This window comes from Corvus brachyrhynchos, unplaced genomic scaffold (assembly GCF_000691975.1).
Source record: "Corvus brachyrhynchos isolate BGI_N302 unplaced genomic scaffold, ASM69197v1 scaffold783, whole genome shotgun sequence".
Lineage (NCBI taxonomy): Eukaryota > Metazoa > Chordata > Aves > Passeriformes > Corvidae > Corvus > Corvus brachyrhynchos.
The window spans coordinates 1,214,744-1,232,987 of NW_008236979.1; the positions used below are offsets into that span (position 1 = coordinate 1,214,744).

Consider the following 18,244-nt stretch of genomic DNA (forward strand, 5'->3'; position numbering starts at 1 on the left):
CCATTGTACTAGTAACATTAATTGAATGTTTAGGTGAAATCAAGTTCATTACAAGTTAAATACAGTACCTAGCCTATTAGGATGGTGTTTATAATTATAGTCATAAAGCACTTGTAAAACACCTTCATTGCAGCAAATAGGTGGAAGCTGGCTGTAGTGGCTGCTAAAGCATCTCAGGTCACTCTCTGCATCTTTGCAGCCTCGTGGACCAAGGTCACCTGTGCCACTGAATCACCTCCAGAGCTTGTGCCAACACTGCTGAATTTCAGAGGGACATGGCCTACAGCTGTTAGCAGAAGAATGTAATGCTGCACAAATTGTTATGCAAGGGTTTTTTCAGTGCAGCTGGACCTTACTAAACATCCCTAGATCTATAAAGAGGCACATTCTCATGCTAATGTACCTGGTTATTGGCCAGCTTATTGGCCTGATAACGCATTTTTAACAATAAAACAGCTTTTAATAATGCAAGACCTAAGAGATTACAGTTCTCTTTATCAAAATTTGTATTTGATTTCATGGCTCTCTGAGAGCATCATTACAGAAAATAATTGATCTGCTTTGGGTATTGCTCAAAGTCTTTCTGTCTGAACTCCAACAAAACCTTACTTGGACAGCTACACCAATTTTGCTGGAAGTTGAGTCATGAGCAGCAGTGAAGTTCCACCTTGGGCACACTCGGAGGACACAACTAAAGCAGTACAGATGGTTGGTGTCACTTCTGCTCAGTTACACACATGAAGGAGAGCACCCAAATTCATGCATAACCACTTGGCCTGTCTCACTTTCATAATAAATTAGGTTTCTTTTTATAGCCATTTTCGTAAGAGTAGTAGCACCAAAAAAGAGAAATTAGTTTTAAGGTATTTTATTTGACATGACTGAAGACACAAGAACACTCAAGATACAATCCAGACAAGTTGTGAACAGCTCCAAGTATCAGTGAAATCTGAATTTATCTTGCACAGAGGTGAACAAGACCACAATGGTTGGTTTTATAATATAGTTTAAGACTATTTCAAGCAGGTGTGACATTATGCCCAACAACTTTTATACTGTTCATCCGCTTAAGCCACTTCGTATCATAAATATGCAGCTTATCTTGGCTATTAAATCTCTGCAATATATAATTAGCCTTCTCATAATAATGCATTAAAACTCCTGTATATTAATATTGGTATACTCATACCAATGCAAGCTGTCCTAACCACCACTGCACATTTATCATATTCTAGCACAATTAATCATTCCATCACAATTAGCTGCTAAACTTCAGCCGAGAGTTCAGTAACTTGGACCCAAACTTGCAAGTCTGCTTAGAGCAAAACTCCTGCCAAGACCTTCTGCTTTCCCTATGGATAGCAGGCCTTGTTGTCTTTTCAACATTAAGTTGCACAATGTCATCCGAAACCCCTACTAAAAAAATGCTCTGCAGGGAATCTCCTGCAAAAGTATCACAACTACAGTTCTAAGAATGCCTCATTTCCTAGTAAATTTCATATTACTTTTACAGCCTAGCATCCTTTATCAAAATGGGCATCCACATGCCTCTTACAATGTAAAGTTGTTTAATTGGGTTATAGTCTATAGACCACAGCATAATATTCTACTCAACAATTCTAATTCCTTAGAGAGACAAGCTAATTTTCCATTCTGAAAGAGGGCAACAAGGACAGCTGGGAGTTTCTTCAGTAGTTCAGTGCTCTGCAAAGATAAGCTTGATAGTGTTCTCACCAGACTGAAGGAGGAAGTGCAAAAATATGTAAACCACATTTTACAGTTACAGGGATCTCAGCAACAAGGCCCTGCTTGGATCCAGATGGGATCTCACAAAAGGTGAATCAGAGAGGGCAGAGAAGAGCTGCTGTGTAGGGAACTGTGCTTCAGAAGAGCTGCAGAAACCACCTGTAGCTTTCCCTGCAGACAGGCTGGAAACAGCACAAAAATCATGGGCCACCTGACCTTGCAGGTCACCTCCTCTTCACAGGGGAGACATGGGGTGGCAGCCATTTATTAGATCAAATCCTGTGTTAAGGCCACTGAAAACAAACCTGTGCAGAACTGGACAGATTCAGCTTAACAAAGCATGCAAAGACAGCAAAGCTTATTTTTCTGTAAGAACTTTTGTTTTTTGGTAGGTGGACACGGTAGACAGAGACTGGATCTTACCTGCAGCTACAATACAAGAGTGTTGCCTGGCTTTGGAAGGTAGTTTTTCATTTGTTGTTGTTGTTTTTTAAACTAGAGAAGATCCTTTTTAAAAACCCAAAACCTAGTGAAGAAGCTGTATACCCAGATTTTACAATCTGATTTTTGGTTTTACAGGAGGATTCATCCATTATTATGAAGAACTGCTGGAGATGGAATGGTCACCATCTGAAACAAAGAAATGAAAACCCCAGCAACAGACTATTGCATTTGTGTGATGTGCTTAGCTGGTATGACTTGCATTGCACGAAGAATGTTGTATTCTCTGACACACCAACATTTCTTTCCTATTATTATAAGATCGGCCTTTCACATTTCATATCTTACCATCTTTAAAAGCCTATAATTACAGAAGCTGATTGAGAAACTATGTTATTTAAAATTAACAGCTGAATGAAATCAACAGAGGCAAAGTGCATTTTTATACAAGAAAATAGCACTGTAGAAAGAAAGATTCTGTACAATATTTAAATATTGTATATACATAAAATTATATTGTTCATAACTCATCTTAAAGTTTCTCTTGTTTGTAAACCATGGAAAGCAACACACACAAAAAATCCCAGTATTTAGCTTTTAAAGCATTTAGCAGGCAGCTAATTTAGCAGGAAATCGACTGCTAGCAAGCACACTTTGTAATTATAGAAAGTATCCAGCAGGATACTGTGACTAGCATTCTCCATAGTCCTTTATTTATTTATTTATTTTAAAGCTGAATGCAGAACACATTTCCCACTCAACCAGGGAATTCTGCAGGAGACACAGAAAACTCAATGACAAAATGCAGTGGATCAGTTCTGCAGCTCTCTACTGTGGCAAAACTCCAGGATAAACACAGAAAGTTTAAGTGCAGGATTGGAACATAAATTAATGAAATAACTGATAAAGCTTTAATTTCCCAAAAGTGTCAGTAATGGATTTAACTCATGCTCAACTCTTTAAAAAGGAAGGTTTAGATTAATAATTAACATTGCAAAGTTTTGGAAATGTAATGAATTCCAGCAGGTAATCAGGCAGCTCTGTATAAATGCTCTGGAAAGTGTCAGCATTTTAGGGTGATTCTGCAGGTTGGTACCAGTCTCATAATTTGGAGTGGGACTAGGATTTGAATCTGAAGCTGTCAGTTCATGGCAGATACAGAATGTGTGTTTCAGAAGTTTTCCTCCTGTAGCATTTTGCAAAATAAAAACTATTCTAGGTGCAAAAGAAATTTTCCAGGTGAGCACGCTCAAGGAAACGTTTCCAGAAAGTTATTATTTGGAAAACAAGATGCTATAGTGGCCATCAGTGCATTTCCCCTGTGTCAAGAGCTCTGTGCTCACTTCCAGTAAGGAATGCTTTATTTAATGCTATTTGTACTTTCATTCTATTGGCTTCTACCTTCCACTTCATTGGCCATTCAACTCAACCCAGCAATACATTTTACTCAACTAAAATGTTTGCTACAAAAAATACATTATGGTACCTTTGATCTGAATGTTTTGTCTCTTCTGAATTGTTTAAATGTTTCAGCCATCATCTAGCTGTGCTTCCAAATCTTAACATAGGAATGAACAAGAAAACAAATATAATCACTTGGGGAAGTGCATGATAAAGCAGATGGGTCAGAGGGACGTTGGCAGGCTGGAGAAATGTGCAGACAGGAACCTCAAAAAGTTCAGCAAAGGCAAGTACAAAGTCCTGAACCTGGGCAGGAATAACCCCATGCACCAGGAGAAGCTGTGGACCAAGTGTCTGGGAAGCAGCCTGGCAGCAGAACAGCACCTTGACATCGTGGCAGACACAAGGCTGAGCGTGAGCCAGCAACGTGCCCTTGCAACAAGGAATGCCAGCAGCCTCCTGGGCTGCACTGGGAAGAGCACTGTCAGCAGGTCTAGGAAAGTGATTATTCCCCTGATTCAGCCCTGGTGAGACCATGTCCAGAGTGCCAGGTCCAGTTCTGTGCTTCCCAGGACAAGAGAGACACGGACAAATGGCACTGAGACCAACAAAGGGTCATGAAGGCAATGAAGGGATTGGGGGATCTTTCATGTGAGGTGAGACTGAGAGAGCTGGGGCTGTTGGACTCAAGGAGGCTCAGGGGATGCTAGGAATGTGTACAAGTGCCTGAGAGCAGACAGGAAAGAGGATGCAGCCAGACTTCTCAGAGGTATCTAGTGAAGGAGCAAGGAAGAAGCAACACACCTGAATTTAAACTCAAGAAATTCCTTTCAAAGGTAAGAAGAAACTTTTGCAGTGAGGGTTGTCAAGTAAGTCACCTGGAGTTTAGGGATCTTCATTTTGGAGATAATAAAAATTAGAAAAAGCAACTTGTTCTGATTGATACTGCTTAGAACTGAGAGGTTTTATCAGACAGTCAATGGATGTCCCCTTCAAGTTCAGCTACTCTGTGATTCTATGGTTTCAGATGGAGACTAATAAAAATAAGTTTAGAAGACCCGGAAGAGAAATAGGTTTGTTCTTAATATTATTTTCCGAAGTATAATGAAGGTAATGCTAGCTAATTAATCTGACAGCTTGTTCTGAGAGCTTTGACAACAAAGGCCCTGTTTTCAAACTGGAGCAATCAATATTAGGCTCCCAAAACACATATCTATTTCCTAAATATAATTCCAAGGATTTCTGGGGATTTTCTTTACTCAGAATTTAAATAATTTAGTTCCTATTTCTTTGAGTCATTGATTTTCAGCACTTTAAATTCTGAAAGCACTGGGCAAATTCAAAAGAATACTATGAACTACTAATTTGTTCCCATTGCCAGAGGATGGTGCTGTTTAAACAGATATCCCACACAGATACACGCCCTACAACAGCCACGTGGGTTAGTGAGTTTTTCTCAGGAGGAAGAAGAAGAAGGCGAAGAGATTACAACTTGGTATATTTTTAACTAACCTTCAGGACCCAACAATAATCAGTGTTTACTAAATAAAGGTAGATCTTTAAGCATGCTTGAGTAACTTGGTAACTTTTACTACCTCTGGAACTTTTGCTCCCAAAACCTTTTAAGGGTCTTTCAAAAATCCAGCCTTTGGTCACCAAAGGGCACAAACACGACATACCCCACCTTACTAGCTGTTCTCATGTAGCCTGCTGAAATTCAAGGTGATGACATGACAGACGGAAGTCAAAAAATGCAACAGTGGAAGATCAGTCTCACAAACAGGCTGTGGTGGGGGAAAGGGCCGTTAGTAATTTAAGAAATCAATACCAACTTTGACACTTTTAGAGGTTGCAACATCAACAGCCATGGCTTTGATTTCAGTGTCCCCAAACTGCATCAGTGTTTTGATCTCCCGCCGGCTGGGCACAGAAGCGTCAGTTCCCGTGAGATCCAAGCGCAGGGTGCCGCACTTCTTCACGCCAGGCTCGGTGATGAAGCTGACGTTGTCTTGCTCTGAGCTGTAGATATTGATCACTATTACTAACTGAGAAGGCTTGGCAGGTGTGTAACTGCGTGTCACAGTCTCTCCCAGGGCTACAGACTGGTCGGCTGAGATGAATTTGTCAAAGACATCAGTGCACCAGCGCGTGCCGTCTTTGACCAGCAGCTTCTCCGGGGGATGCTTCCCCTCCACAAAGCGGTTGAGCACCCCGACACCGTAGGTGAGAGGGGAACGCCGCACCTTGATGACAGCAGGGTCGAGGCCAAAGAGAACAGCTCCTTTGAGGATGGTCAGACCCACATCCTGGGGAATGATGACCCTGCACCTTGAGCCAAAAGCGCTCTGGACGGCTTGTTGGAGCAAGGGGGATTCAGCGAAGCCGCCCACCAGGAACAGAAACTTCACATTGGTCACCTCCGGCTTATCAAACACTTCACCTGAACAGAAACAGAGACCATTCAATAAGGAAAAATCCACTGTGATGAGGCAGAGTCAGTGAAAATCCCCATGTCTGAGTGCACTGAGTGTTTCCTGCACATGATCTGAAATTGACACATCTGTGCCCACACTGCCACCCTCAGCATGCACCAGTCCCATGTCTGTAGTCTCTACAACATTTCACTATGAATTCACTTACCTCAAAGCATACAACATTTCTGAAGTGGCATTTAAAACAGACCCTTTACTGAATTCCAGATAAATCACCCCATTTCAAATTCACTTATTATTTCTGACCCAAACATCTTAACCACAACAAATACCACCTGCAAAATAACACCTCTTTACATTTTTACGCATGTTCATTCTTAACTTAAGCCTGCATCTCCTACTTTCCAGAAAATCATGCAGTTCAGTTGTCAGCTCACTTGTAGTTCAAACAACTGAGTTACTTACCACAACTGTTGCAATCCTAGGTGCCTCCCTCCCTGCTCACATATAAGCTGCTCTATAATTGTTGTCTTACTAAGTTCTGAAGTTTAGCTAATAATCCCTCACATGTGATGAGCAAAGCTGGATATTCCATTGCAAACAGTGCTTTGTAATCTGTAGAAAGCAACACTTTTCTCACCACATGCATTGTACTCTACTTGATACAAATTTCATCTTCCACCAGAAAAGACCTTAAATAGTAACTTTCCTAATAAGCACATGTCACTTTCCATTACTGGACAAATAAACTCATTGCTGTTTAAGCCATGCCTGGAAGTACTTTTACCATGATGCATCATTTACCATTTGTGTTTTAGAGATGTCAGTGATTTGGATGGTCATGAACAAATGTGACCTTCCAGTGGGAAGGAAGGAACCAGAGGTCTTAATACCAGGAATAATGAGAAATTAATTACACTTCTGGCATTATTTAGTGGTTGCCTGAAACTGAAAAAAAGAAAGGCAGGATCTGGGTTTCTCAGTGCATGTCAGCCTTCTGAATGCTTGCAGCCCTGGAAGCACAGAGTAATTGAAGCTTAGGCAGGAACAGGACTGGATCACACCCAGTAAACAGTTCATAGCTAGTAGGAGTATGTGCTCAGGACACATCCCTTACTTTTATTATCTGCCTAGCTGATCTGTAGAGAGCTGCAAGTTTCAGAACTGAATTCCTTGTCCACAACTGGTGCATAGCAGGAGGGTTGTTACTGGGTTGAACTGGGTGAGCAAAGCTCCAGTTTCAGCTCAGCCAGAAATGGAATCACACACAGATACGTACTCAGGTGCTGAATGATCTGGTCAATCGTGGGTTTGAAAAGAGCATTCATTGCATCTGGGCTCATCCTCAGCATTCCCTGGGAGGACCACTTCACAAAGTCCACACTGCAAAAGAACAGTGAGAAAGAACATTAAAGCATTGCAGCTGAGCTGCAAAACAACCACCAGGTATTAAAGAAATGAATTAATAAGTTTACAGAATCTGCATGCCTTTTCCTTAGTAGAAAGTGCCCCAGCTCACCCTAGTCCCATACCAACTGCAGTTATGTAAAACTTGAAGGGAGAATTATTATTTTTGCTTGTCTAATTGTTGTTTTCTTTGCCTGATTGCCTTCCACAGCATTAGCAAGGCTCAACTGCTCTCTGAAACAGCTGGCAGTCAATGCAGTGCTCGCTCATGTGAAACAGCACTGATTCATCCCCAGAAGGGCAACATTTAGATTACAGGAGTAGCAGGCCAAAGCCACTGGAAACACACAAGGAAAACAATCAAGTTGGGAAGCCTCAGGAGGCAAAAGAGAGAACAGCATTTTTAATGAGGCATAACATTTATTAAGTGAATACAGGCATTATGCTATTCTATCACTGATACACATCTGTATAGCTCAGTAATCTCCCTTTCATTCATGCACATTATATGTCAACCTTTACTCTCTTTCTACCCTGTTAGCCAATTCATTTCATTTCATTTGAAGGGAGCATTTAGCATCCCAAGATTCACCATTAAGGTTATTAATAAAAAGGAGATGGCCTTGTGTGGGGGATTATTTCCAGAAATTTTTAATGATTTCAGAACCTCAGTCTCATTTAGAAAGCAACTTTTAGCTGGGTTCAAAGTCATTTAAGCTTACTGTACATTTGCCAATAACTTCTGAAAGAGATGCAGGAGTTCCACCCTGCATACTACATTCAACACTGGCTAGTTTAAAAAATTAAGGTACAGGTACTAAATACCAAATCTTCCCCTCTCAGGTCCCAAGCCTCCTGCTCCAGATTCACAGGTTCTCTTGTTCATTCTCTTTTACACCATTAAACTCCAAGTTTTCTGTAGTATATAACTTCAAAAGATGCAAAATGCCCATTTCTACTTTCTTCTCACTTCCTTTTCTACAGCAGTCCATGATCTTATCACTTAGGGTGACTTCTCGATACTGAAAATCATGAATTAAAATCTCTGGAGGGGATTATGTCTCCCTGCCTATCAGGAAAATTATCAAACTTGTAAAATACTATAAGAAACAAAAGCCTGCCATCACTTCAAAAGCTGAACACTTTCCCCTTGCAGAGCTTTATGTAGTAGCATATGTTTTCTCCAGTGATCTGATACTGTTAATAACTTCCTTCAAACCATGAACATATTTACACATCTCACAATCTTGGATTTTTTCCAGGATCCAGGCCGCTAAAAATTAAGGTTCTAGGCAACAAATCCTGTGTTTGATCTGACATTCCTAATTAACATGCAAGGGACTCGAATATACAAAGGAAGTGATGCAGTGGTGGCCTAGCAGAAGTCGTAGAAAGCAATACCTGAAAAGTGCAAGTCTTGTACAGAAAAGCTTTTGCAAGACATCGATCAGAACTTTTCATTCTGGAAACTGCACTAGAGGCAGTCCCATTTTCTCCTCCTTGCATTACACTTTTACACCGTTACCTTTCAGTCCTAATATAATTAGGATATTTTAATTATTTGTCTTTGCTACCAGTAGTTAATTCTGCATCCATGTGGTTTCAATTGTCTACTCACTTGCTTTTCCTCAAGGCATGTTCTACGCTGTGACCTCGGAACTTCTTGTAGTAGTCAATGAAGGAGAAAGGCAGGGTGATGTTCAGGGGGTTGGTCCTGTCGGGAGCTGCCGCCCGCTTACGGGACTCGAACGCGATCATCAAATCCACCCAGGCTGCAGGACGCTTGATTTTAAACTGCTCAATGAAATCTTCTCCAAATATTTTACACAGGAGCTTTTCAAACTCGTAGTCCACACCTAGAGAACCATATGGTCCACCTGTACCACAGACACAACACAGCTTTAATATTCTGGATATTCTTTAATATTCTTACGACATTTCGAGTTGACCACATACACATCATAACAACACTCTCAGGGCTGTCATGGGAGAAGGTCCACAAAAAGAGGTTCTTTTCTATAGGTAACAGCTGGTCTGATAGACAACATGCTCTCACCTTTGCCTCACTGTTACTCCTGTATCATCATAGCCACTGTAACACTACCACTTATAAATGAGTGATTCAGCCATCCAGCAGCTGGGTTATACTAATTTTGAGTGCTGGTCTCATTTCAGGAAGAACTGTCTGTAAAATGCAATAAAGGCATACATTTCCTGCCCTGACAAGCCAAAACATTACACAAATGTATAATACACAATCTAATTACATAAAGCAAGCAGTGGAAGTGACGTTACCTGTTGCTTTGTAGAGCTCCTTCAGATGTCCTTCAGGGAGCCTGATCTGATGGACAGTCATATCCACTGTGCCTCCTCCGCTGTCAACCACGATGTACCGATCACCTGGAATGCCAAGGGGAGAGGCCAGGGGCATTTACACCACTGTGAGCACACCAGCTCACTGCAATGAGAGCTCCTGAGGCACCAGGGGAGATAATGGCCTACAGACAGCCAGGAATGGCTGTGCTGGAGACTTGATCTTTGCTAGTAATTATAACACAATGATTGATAACAGATATCAAAGTCAGATGTCAAAAGCTATTGAGGCAGCACAGCTGAAAAGCAGATCAGTGGGACTGCTCATGCTGCTGGTGTACATCCTAGTGGGCTACCAAATTAATGTTATGCCTGTTCTGAGTAAAATACTCTGGCTGCAATGGCTTTCCAGCATCTCTTTAATAAATCATACTTTGCTAGAGCATACAGAATTGCAGTCCAGAATTTAAACTTGTGGGTTTTTTCCTTTTCCGCTTTATAACCACTGTGAGAACAATGCAGTGCACAGCACCTTTGTGGGAAACACAGTATTTGCCTGCAATACAAAACCAGTGAGAGCAAAGTTTGTTCAGGAAAGGACAGTACCTTCCTCCAGCTCAGACCAAATCTCTCCTATGACATTTTCCACCATGAAGGTCCGGCTCTGCCGGTTCCGGCGCACGTGTTCCTTCCCTAGTGAGTGACAGAAAGAAGTTACTGAGTATAAAAAAGCAAGAAGAAATAAAATCATAAACTGCAGGAAACAAGTGCCAAGCAGGCTGACAGAGCTGTATGTGTCACTTCGTAACAAAACAAATGTACAAAAATTATTGCATTGGAACCAGGAATGTTAGAATGTCATTCCTAGAAAGAAGGAAAAATGGTTTATAGCCACCCTGATCTTCCCTGATATTGTTATATATACTTCTATGTATTTTAATATATACTAATTACCTAATACAAATAATGCAAATTAATCATATACAGTAATAACCTAATAAGAAAGCTATAAACATCTCTGACTTGTGTTTTTTAATACACTCTGGCTTGCAAAGCGTGTGCTGGCAGCAGGGTGGGGGGCTGGCAGCCAGCTGTGCTCACAGCAGCCTCTATCAGTAGGTGGCAGTCCCAGCCCGCTCCCAGACAACGCCGACACCACCCGGGATGGGAACATTCCCACACTTACAAAAATTGCTGCTCATTTTGAGTGCTCAGGCAAATACACCTCCCCAACCTCTTAGGATGTCAGTCTACCTCAAAACAAGCAGCCAGAAGCACTGCTGCTCAGATTAGTAACTTCTTAAGGACACAGTGACCACCAGGGCTGACCCTCATGATATTTAAAATATACACCAATTAAAAACTAGGAGTCATCTTGCAAGACTATTGTAACAATCAGTTAACTTACAAGATTTAACTTCTACTTAGACATTTAAAAGATGCAAAACAATCTGTCAAGAGAAAGCAGAGTAGTGAGAACCTCTGCTACTTATGCTTCTAAATCAACCTCTATAACTCAATGATCAAAAAAACCTGCATTCCTTGTGTTATCTTCACTCACCTTCAAAGGCACTTCATAAAACACTACAAGAGAGGCAGCCTGCCATGAGTGAAAATTCTTTGTGGAAATATCAGCACGCAAATCACAGAATGCACTTTGCTTCCTCTTTCTATAGTGCCTGTCATCAGGAAACAGAGCATCAGCTCCACTTGCTCCTGCACCCTCCCCAAAAAGACCCCACGATGCAGAGAAGCTGCCCCAGCCTCAGTACACTGCCTGGGCAGCACAGGGAGAGCTCAGATGAAGCATTCCATGACAGAACAAGAACTAGGCCCAAGCAAGGGCCTGTCAAGCCCACAGAAATCAATGGCAATCCTTTCATTCCCTCCTGTGGGCTGGAAGTGAACACAAGAGCCAGTCTTCAACTACAACTGAAGCAAGCTTATCCTTGTTACTATGAACACTGAAATTTTTGTTTTGACTTCACAGCAATAATATGGCCCTTGGAGTGCTTCTCTCTGTTTATATTTAAAGGGTTTTTCTCCTTAATCTGTTCTCAGCTTGTCTTGGGTGCCTGCCATGCCTCTATGAAATTTTAATTCCAACCCCAAATTAATTCACTCCAAACTTTGTTTTCATTAATTTTGACATGAAACCTTTCTCATCCCCAATAGCTTTTTACCATACAAAGTCAAGAATGAGAGTGGTACCCCCACCCAAGAAAAAGCCCATTAGCAGAAATCCATGATCTGCCAGATTCTGCCCAGCTTCAAAACCGTAACCAGATAAACTCCATTATTATTTTCCCAGAAGCAAATCCCTGTGTTGTCTGAAAGTGAGTTCACATAAGATCACATGGAACTGGAATAGTTCATGGCACAAATGAGGGGGACAGCAGCCAAGGGGCCCTGAAGGGACTGAATCCTGAAAATAGATTGTGTCCTGTACTCTGTGTGGGCTTCCAAACACTGAACACATCTGACAAGTGCTGGCTAGGAGAGGCAAGGATTTGAGTGAATGATGTAGTGACTCTGCCTAACTAAAAAAAAAAACGCTCTGCTAAGTGCAGGAATAGCTCTACTAGCTCAACCTCCCACCTGCCTCTACTGTTGTGACCTAGCAAATGTGGTAACATACAGATTCTTCTGAAAAATTCCTTCTAGGATAGACTGCCACACTACCATCAGTATGAGGGCAACTGCTACAATTTAGACATACAGGGGAAATATGCACATTACGCAGCAATCAAATCTTACTGCTGCAGGCCACTTTCCTTTTTTCCCCCCCTCTATTTCCCTCCAGTTTCAGTAGGCTACTAAGCTCAAAAAACTCTGATGATGAAGGATCTTTTGGCAAGTGACTTACAGTGGTCCAATCTCTGTCCCTCCCCTTCAAACACTGACAGTAGCAACAGATCCCAGGTCAATAAATCAGAAGTGCATTATCCAGTTGGTCTTCAACAAGCAGACAAATTCACTGCTACATTCCAATGCCATGTGTTCCACTGAGTGTTGAAAGTCATTAATGCTATTTCATAAAGATGACATCAAAAAGCATCTGCCAATACTTTGGAACACCTCAGACTGATAGTTTCATTGCAGATCCAGTTATTTAGTGCTGCCTCAATAATGCAGATAATCAAACACATAATTGCTTCCAACAAATTAAATGAAAAAAATGATCCAACATGAAGTACTAACTTAAGGCAGAAAAATACCATTGTGAAAGTACTAAAAGACTCCCACAACATCCAAATAAAGGCAAGACAGGGAAGCTACCTGCATGCTAAAATATTAGGAAGAAATTCTTCCCTGTGAGGGTGGTGAGGCCCTGGCACAGGCTGCCCAGAGAAGCTGTGGCTGCCCCATCCCTGGAAGTGTTCAAGGTCAGGTTGGACAGGGCTTGGAGCAGATTGCTCTAGTGGAAGGTGTCCCTGCTGATGGCAGATGGTTAGAACAAGATGATTTTTTAGCTTCTTTCCAATCCAAATCATTCTGTGATGTCTGCTGAGTCAACTTCTAAGCAAGTCTAACTATGGTAAGCAGCAAAACGGTTTATAAAAGCAAACTGATGCCAGCCTGAAACATTTCAAGAGAACAAGGATAACAAGAAATGGTCAGAAACCAGCCCTCAGGGACAAAGCAAACTTAGGCATGAGAATCTAAAAAGTGAATGAACAGAAGTACCCTGTGTAAATCCAGTTCCAATAGTGTCACTCGGGCTGTAGCCATTGACAGGTGCCCTACTACTCAGGTCTATCATCTGGTGCAGGCGCAGCTTTCGGCAGTAGATAGAGGCAGCCTCGGGTTCCAGGGCAATGATCAACTGCTCAGGATTTTCAGGAGATGCCATTCCTGCCTGCGAGAGAGAATGGATCAGAGAAGTGGGGTGGGGGATCCCGCAGCCCAGCAGACCCTCTCAGCACAAGGCTCTCCCCAGCTCGTGGGCTTCGCTGGGTCACCCCTCAGAGTTCAACCCACAAAGGAGCTGCTGCCAGGGGCTAAAGGTCTGCATCTGGGAATTGTCCTGCCCACACTGCATAGCACAACTCCACAGGCTGTAACAGGGAGGTTTGCATGCACTTACCATGCTAAGTGTCTAATCGAGCACTTGTGTACATGACAGGTGGAGAAACGAAGAAAATCGCTTTGAAACCTGTAATAATTGGCCTAAAACCTGAACTCCTAATTAACCTGTGAATCTGCCAGCTAAGAGGGGCCTCAGCCTCCTTGCAGCCTCCTTTGGCCTCTCTTTGCCACAACAATATTTTAGGTGTGTCATTCTTTATGTGCCAGATATTCACAGTCCTTGCCAAAATGAGGTTCCTGCACTGTTTAACTGTATAGGAATATACAATACACTTTGCCGGTAATGCATCTTCTGTCTTACAACCAACATTTTCTATTTCAAAATCCATTGCTTTAAAGTACATTTGCTTTTATAACATCTTCAAAATGCTCAGTATACTGAAGGAGACAAAATACAACAGGGAAGGTTCCCTAAAATGTAATGAGAACAAGCCTGAAAATAATACCACATTATAAAATCAGCATTTGCCATTCTTTCTATTTTCTTTCTGGATTTTCAGCCTTCAGACACAGATATTTTCAAAAAGCCACAAGTTCTTATGTAACTACATCACTCTCAGAACTGGGCTTAAAGAAAAATATTCAAAGAACAGTTCACAAAACTGTGTTTTAATTTCTTTTCCCTGGTACTTCTGCCTACTGAATGATAATTCTGTTAAAATAGACAACTTTCAACTCTTCCTACCAACTTTTGGGTTACTTGCTGTTACTTTTCAGTTAAGTGCCTGAGCATTAAAGCTTGCCAACCAACAAATAAAACAAAATGAACATTTTTCTGCTCCAACAGTCAGTCTTCCAGCCTTCAACCCATACACATACACTGTGGTCCCTACAGAGCATCTCCAACAAAGGCAGACTCACATGGAAAGTCTGCAGATTGGTTTCAATAAAGCTACTTTGTGGGCTGTGGGAATTGCTGGCTAATTGACACCTGCCGCCAGAAACTCAAAGTGAAGTTGGATTAAAAAGTAATACCAGGGTAAGACGAAGGACAAAACTGTCCTTCATATTTACTGATTCATTTTACCCTCTCCATGCTAGTAAGCAAGATAAACAGATTCTTACAGAAAGCATCTTCCTCACTGTTGGTAACAAAAAAGGCAAAACAACAAGAACAAAGTTCTAAAATAAGAAAGAGTTAAGAGTTAAACTAATCAAGGTTGCTCATTATTTTAAAAGCACACCATGACTAGGATTATTGTCACTTAACATCCTTTATTGCCTTTGGGCAAAACTTTCAGCTTCAGTTACATCCACTGGGCTAAAGAGCATGATCTGAAATTAGCAGAATTGTGTGGGAAGGAAAATACTGTGCAAATACTACAGAATATCAAACCGTGCCAGCTGTGTGGCAACACATACTGAAAAAAATATTATATTGAAGAGAATGTTTGCAACCAAACTTTCAAACTTTGGGGCACACAGATTTACAGCAGCCAGACTAACCCTAAAATGTCTAAGAAGAGTATCAATTAAGCACAGACTCTCCTGCCATCACAGCACTTGTATGTGAGCATGTTGGCAGATTATCTATACAGGTTTAGATAAGGCCCTGGAGCTGTACTGGGGATGAAGATGTGCCTTAGTATAAACCCAATCCCTCCTGTGACCCATCTGGATGTAGTAAGCACAGGCAGGGCTGGTTTCATGCCAGCTCACTTCAACATCACTTATCTCCAGCTGAGCTTTTCCACACAGGAAGCTTCGGTTTGCTGCACTGGAAAGAGCAACATCCCAGATATGAATCAATACTCTGTGACAGACATTAGTCTAATTTGCTTAAGAATTCCAAAAATGTACGGTCTCTGCACACAAACTGTCTTTGCCTTTGGAGAGTTTTGCTAAAAGCTTAATCTGGATCTTGCTGCAATTCTAAGGGCTTGGAGAACAAATAGCTCCCAACTACCCTGCTGCAGTTTTCACTTGTATTAAATCCATTACCGTGTTGTGTGAGAGCTCTGAATCTGAGCAACAAGTGGGTTTTTTCCAATATCTAGCAATGGGGATGAGCCCAAGAGTGCTCAGTCTGCTCCTTGTACTGGCATGTGTCAGCAGCACAGACAATTCTAGTCTCAGTCTAACCTATGCACTAAAGACAAAATTGTATTTTAGTGAAAAAATAGTTTGTTGCTAAGGATATTAAAATCCAAAGGCTTTGCAGGGGTGACAAGAACTGAGTTGCACACACATGGAATGCACTGGTATTTCCTAACTGGAGGTGGCGGTGGGGGGGAAGAATGTATTAATTGACAAATCATCTGTTCTAGGGGGAATTTTAGTACAAACTCCCAAGGCTGGTTCTGCTCAAAGCAAACAGTAAACCATCAACAATAACATTTGCTTCCTCCCCTCCTCCAGCAGCAGCCCGTACCATGAACTTTTCACACTGCAGTCAGAAGAGGAAGGCAGTGACCTGCAGCGGATGGACTCGGATCTGTGTTCTCAGACCCTCCATGCACAGCAGATGCTATTCTTGCTCCTTTTTCTCTCTAGCTATGATTTTAACATACCCAAAGTATCTCCTGAGGAAAACATCCAACAGAAATGACAGTTTTCAACGGTTCAAAGCACAGCTGATCCTAACAGAACCTCATGAAGAAAATGCTGAGGTTTTTTGTTTATAAGCTTTTCTCAGAGAGTTTGAAGGGCCAGTTACAATGAAGAACGGGTTGTTTCACATCATAAAAAGACCATACAGAGAATCTTTAACAGCAAAAGGTACAAGGCATCCAACACATATTTTTATATGTAGACACACATATACATGTACATATATACACACATACATATTTATATATAAATATATATATGTATATGTAGCAATCAGTATTTCATACCTCGTGTATATAGTATTTCTACTTAGACCATGAGAGAGAACACATTACATATATATCTATACATCTATACACAGCACAGAGAAAATGGGGGAAGGGGAGATGATAAAGAAACATGAACACATAAATACTGCTGGGGAGGAATGGAGCAATGAGGTTGTTTTAATACAAGCTCCAAGATGAAGACTTAGGCAGTACATCTGTCCCATCATTACGGCCAAGGGACAGATGGGAGAAAAATATTGAGCATGCAGAGAAAGAGGAGTGGAAACAGCAGGCAGTCAACATGAAGAAACAGTGATGCATTTGTTAAAATTATTAATTGCAGGCATTTGGGAATTTGCTGTATTTTACACTTTCTGCTTTCTGTCTGCCTCACTCCGTGTTCTTGCCCACTGCTGCCCAAGTACTACTGAAATAAAGACCAGGGATTCACAAGTTAACAGGCCTGAGCAGGACAGATCTAAACAATGTCTCAATATTCAACCTTCTATAGATCATTCTGGCAGTGGGACAGACACACCAATTTGCTTTTGCCCAGGGCAGCTTACAGCAGACTTTAGAACAGAGCAGTGTCTTGACTCCAGCCTGCTAAATCTTCTTTCTCCCGTAACGCTCACTAGCAGCATAAACCCAGCCATCACTTATGAAACATGAACGAAGCAGACAGCAGCTTCCCCAAGAACACAGAAGTGCAAAACTCATCACGGGATTACAAAAATTCTTTTGAGCACAAAAAATTTCTTAGAAATTAATTTGCAAGATATTGCTGCATTTACATACCTGGAAGAAGCAAAGAACACTATGAAAAGAACTGCTCTAAAATTCAACTTTGCTCACATGCCTGAAGACTAGGATTTCATTTTTTGACAAGAGAACTCCCAGACCTCACTCACTCCAGTAGCACAGGTCTGTGTGCTGGTGCCAGCACACTGCTGTTCATGTTCCAAGATGCATCATCGACAGCAAACTTCAAAATCTCATGTACTGGAGCACAAATAACTTTACCATCCAGATGCAGGTGAATTCTCACCCTGGCCACCAGCTCTGTTTTTATAGCCAGAGATGTGTCACCAGGAGAGACCCACAGCTGACCACAAGACCACATTCCTGATTCCCCAAACAGCATCTGCTGCCAACTGTTAGACTAATTCACCACTAGAAAATACTGAGGTCTGGACTGCAGCTCAGTACAGCACAGCAGTCTGAGCACTTGCAGAGAACTGTTTTCACTCACACCACAAGCAAAATCACCATTTCTACAAATGAAAAGATGCTGCTTTTAAAACCCAGCCTCACACACCACAACACTCAGGGAAAAAAAAAAAAAAGCAATGCACTTTTATTTAATATTGCAATGTATATGACCTTAAAGAGAGTACTATAGTAGAATATTCCATGCAGTCTGAATCTTTTTAAGGTAGGCCTAGATGAAAATGTCTGAACACTGCTGTAATTAGAAGCATTAGCATTTAGCTGCAGTTCTCCACAGCCAGGCAGAACACTGGTGTTCTATCTGGCTTTATTTATCATACCACAGTGATCTCAAAAGAAGTAGAATGTTAGGAAATACACCATCAT

At 41.5% G+C, this 18,244-nt stretch overlaps 1 protein-coding gene across 1 annotated transcript in view; it reads right to left on the reverse strand.

The window, feature by feature from the left end:
- Nucleotides 1-852: 852 nt before the first annotated feature.
- HSPA12A (heat shock protein family A (Hsp70) member 12A) overlaps nt 853-18,244 on the reverse strand; it is a 41,311-nt gene continuing 23,919 nt past the window's right edge. The window contains exons 7-12 of the mRNA XM_008629379.2: nt 13,428-13,599; nt 10,347-10,433; nt 9,723-9,827; nt 9,046-9,304; nt 7,300-7,403; nt 853-6,028 (exon numbers count right to left, since the gene is read on the reverse strand). Of these exons, the coding sequence (XP_008627601.1) occupies nt 5,394-6,028; nt 7,300-7,403; nt 9,046-9,304; nt 9,723-9,827; nt 10,347-10,433; nt 13,428-13,599 (1,362 nt within the window). The 3' untranslated portion in view covers nt 853-5,393. The remainder of the gene's footprint in view (nt 6,029-7,299; nt 7,404-9,045; nt 9,305-9,722; nt 9,828-10,346; nt 10,434-13,427; nt 13,600-18,244) is intronic.